Genomic DNA, 3,544 nt, shown 5'->3' on the forward strand with positions numbered 1-3,544 from the left:
AATTACAGGCATTTGTGTTGCTACAACTAGAAAAATTGAACTTTTTTCCAATTACTATCACTATTCATTTTAAAACCTATTTTTGATTTTTCACTCTCCAGCACTGCCTTATACATTTTGCATTCCCACAATATAATTGCTTCGTTTCACAAAAAGATACTCTGTCTACTTTCTTGTGTAGTTATAAAGTACCTCCACTCGCTACCTAGGCAGCACAAGGAATTTAAAAAAAGTCCTAAAAGCACTTCTTGTTGCTATAAAAAGAGAGCTCCAGAAACTCTTACAGGGATGTGAAAAATGCTGAAACATACAGAGATCTAAAAGGATGTAACTTTTATCTTTAGTATTATCCCACTTTATAAACACATCTGCAGAATTAACCAAAATTTCCGAACAGTGGGGGAAAAAAAAAATTACAAATTAGTTACTATACTTTTTTGGAAAAGAGAGGAGCTACAGCTATTTATTTGCACTGCATTTAACACCATTGCTTCTGATACAAACTGACTCTAAGATACCTCCAAAAATGAAGAAAAAAGCATTCCTTACATGTATACTTTTAAGATGAGGTCATCCTTTGAATCTCCTGCCAGCAAATCTGCAATACTGAGGACGGCACAGCCAAAGGGCCGTCTATATTGTACGTTGCAGGCATTTTTCTTTTCTCCAGCTCCCATTCGTCCTGCCAAACAAAATACATATTTGATGCATAATGCATGGAACTGTGTTTCTTAAAAACATTAGAAGGTACACAGACAGCAATCCAGCTCAGTATGGCGACAGGTCCGATTAGATGATGCCAAGTGTATTCATTGCAAATCTGGTCTGTCTTTATACTCTGTTAGAATAACAAATGGTACACAAAGCCCACTAAGTATGTGGTGATCTTGAAAAGTCTCAGACCAGAGGTACTGCTCACCCTCTCATGACCTCCACTCAACAACACATTTCTGATATCCAGTGATAGCACACTCATGACATCACCAAATACAATTTAGAGTTCAGACAAGACAGAGTGTTCAACATTTGCTGTCCAATAAGAATTATTTTACTGTGTTTGTTGCTACCCATGATTTATATGAAAAATGTTGTGATGGAGCCATTACAATTTAATAATCAAATGCTGCTTCGAAAGAGGCAACTGGCTAGCAAGGGGATAATCGACCAGCTGCAGAAAAATGAAGTAGAGATGAAACGCAGAGAGGAAAGATGACAAAGGACAGAGGAGCAATTTATGATAAGGAAAGAAAGAAGGCAGACAAGGAAAAGAGATTCGAAACAAAATATTTTTCCTAGCCTTTTCTATTTAATTTAAATACAATGGATCAATCTTCTCACTGTATTCCTGGCAATTGAAACTGCCCTCTTTCTAAGCATTTTATTCAATTGTGCACAGGCAGCTATGTATCTTTCCCACCAAGTCTTAATTTCTGACAAGAAAAGCCTGTGGTTGCAGTCGCTGCAGGGCAATTCCTCCTCCAAATATTCCTCTGCATCACAGCAGCTAGAAGAGTAATTGTTCATTTTCACACCATGCAGCATACAAATCTTATTTTAACTTCTTAATATTTCAGTGGTTCATTTATAAACTTGACTGAGAATATATATGAAAACTACACAATAGGAAAAATTCCAGACCTTACTCTTCTTTAGAGCATTTATCCTTGCCAAATATGCTTACATCAGAGTTTATTATACCTTTTCCCAATTCTTACCAATAAAACCAAAACACAGTATTTTGATATTCTCATGCAACACTAAACAAGAATGAAAATGCAAGGAAAAATTATTCCTCAAAGCCATAAAATAGTGTTTATTTTGTAACAAGTTGTTTCTGAACCCAGCACAAGTTAAAGCAACTACATTTCAAACCAGAGTATCTTTAGAAAAAAAGGAAGTTATATTTAGTACTGCACTGATGCAACTAGAGACAGTTCCAAAGAAAACAATATATCTAAGAGGTCAGAAGCAGACACTCAGATTATTGTTTCACATCAGTACAGCCCAGAGGATAACTTCTTAAAATAAAGAGCTAACACAAATGTACGCTTCTCCTTTGCTTTGCTATAGAAGACTGGGTATCTGTCTATAACATTAGGGATTACAATTATTGAGACTTTCTGCACTTCTTTCTCTCTCCTGATTTTTAAAGGGGTCAGGGAGGAGACAAAATTAATCTGAACAATTTCAGATATGCATCAGATGTTACGTACTAATTAGGTACATTAAACTTCCAGGCAAGTTTTTCTCTGAACAAAGGATGCTTGAAATTACTCTTTGGAACAAGAATGGGCTCCCCAATGACAACTCCATCATCTTAACACAGTTCGTACTTGACACTTTCATTTTGTTATGTGACAGTATCAAAATATCCTGCATCTAACCTTAGTTAGCAGTACACTTGAAAAATAACACAAAACAACGGTGAGCAATCCAAAGTATTTTTTCTGTCAAAAAACAGGCATTTTTTTTTTCCTCCAAAATTTACTCAAAGGCCTTGCTAATCTAACAATCCCAAAGAGAATCCCAAGCAGTTTTCCTTTATTTATTGTCATGTCTAACAAATGTAAGATTTCTACTCACGAACAATTATACCTACCTATTCGGATAATGTGCACAGTGATATAGATGTCCTTCCTGAGTTCACTGCTACCCAAATCCTGCACAAGATCAGAACCTCATTATTTCTGACTCCCAATTAAAATGTGACATTTAACGAGATCTTTACACACTGCTTTCACTGCCAGTGAAAGGGATAAACAAACAGTGAGTTCATTTATACAGCATTAAGAAATCATCCCTTTAACACTTTAAATTGGTGATCATGCACCCAAACCAACTGTCTTAAAATATCATGGGCTAGAATATGCTGTAATGCAGCAAAATCAGTGGGAGGACACAAAAGATTCACTGCATGTCTTGAACAGCAGCAATACATTTGTACAATTCCAAATACTCTGAAAGTAAGAGAGCATTGCACAATCATTTATGTGTAAGAAAAGCATAAGGAGGAAAACTAAGTAGTCCTTCTTACAGGAAGAAAGACTGGTATGTACATCCACATGGAAGTTTAGAGGAGTGTCCACCTGTTGCCAGAAAACATTCAAGTTGGGAGTTCAGCTGTACAAGCTTAGGAAGCAGTTCTGAGTCAACCACAGAATAACAATTTAATTCAACTTCTATTTTCAATACCCGGCACAACAAAGATTGAGAATAGGAAGAACTTACCACAAAGAGAGAACAGTGTCTTTCAGGCTTTTCTGGACATTTTGGCAAACCATTTCTATTCAGTCTTAAAAAAAACCTTTCACTGTAAGAAAACAAGTATGACAGATATGTTGACAAACACTTCTGCAAAGTAGATCTAATTTGGATCTTACTTCCAGATGCAACTTTCCTTAAAATATAAAAGAATGAAACGTTTCCTTTCTAAAAGTTTCAGCCTTATCAAAAAAAAAAAAAAAAAAAAAGAGAAAGACTAGTGAAGGGGAGTAATTTACTTAATCACCAAACAAAATTACTAAAATCTCAATATAAAATAGAA

General features: G+C 35.4%; 1 protein-coding gene across 1 annotated transcript in view; it reads right to left on the reverse strand.

Annotated features, from left to right (window-relative positions):
* The window catches only part of DOCK4 (dedicator of cytokinesis 4), a gene marked incomplete at its 5' end in the record, with an annotated part of 119,538 nt that extends 116,228 nt beyond the window's left edge, over positions 1–3,310 (reverse strand). The window contains 3 exons of the mRNA XM_010011020.1: positions 550–682; positions 2,600–2,660; positions 3,229–3,310. Of these exons, the coding sequence (XP_010009322.1) occupies positions 550–682; positions 2,600–2,660; positions 3,229–3,310 (276 nt within the window). The remainder of the gene's footprint in view (positions 1–549; positions 683–2,599; positions 2,661–3,228) is intronic.
* Between the last annotated feature and the right edge of the window lie 234 nt (positions 3,311–3,544).

Source organism: Nestor notabilis, unplaced genomic scaffold (assembly GCF_000696875.1).
Source record: "Nestor notabilis isolate BGI_N333 unplaced genomic scaffold, ASM69687v1 scaffold7310, whole genome shotgun sequence".
Taxonomy (NCBI): domain Eukaryota; kingdom Metazoa; phylum Chordata; class Aves; order Psittaciformes; family Psittacidae; genus Nestor; species Nestor notabilis.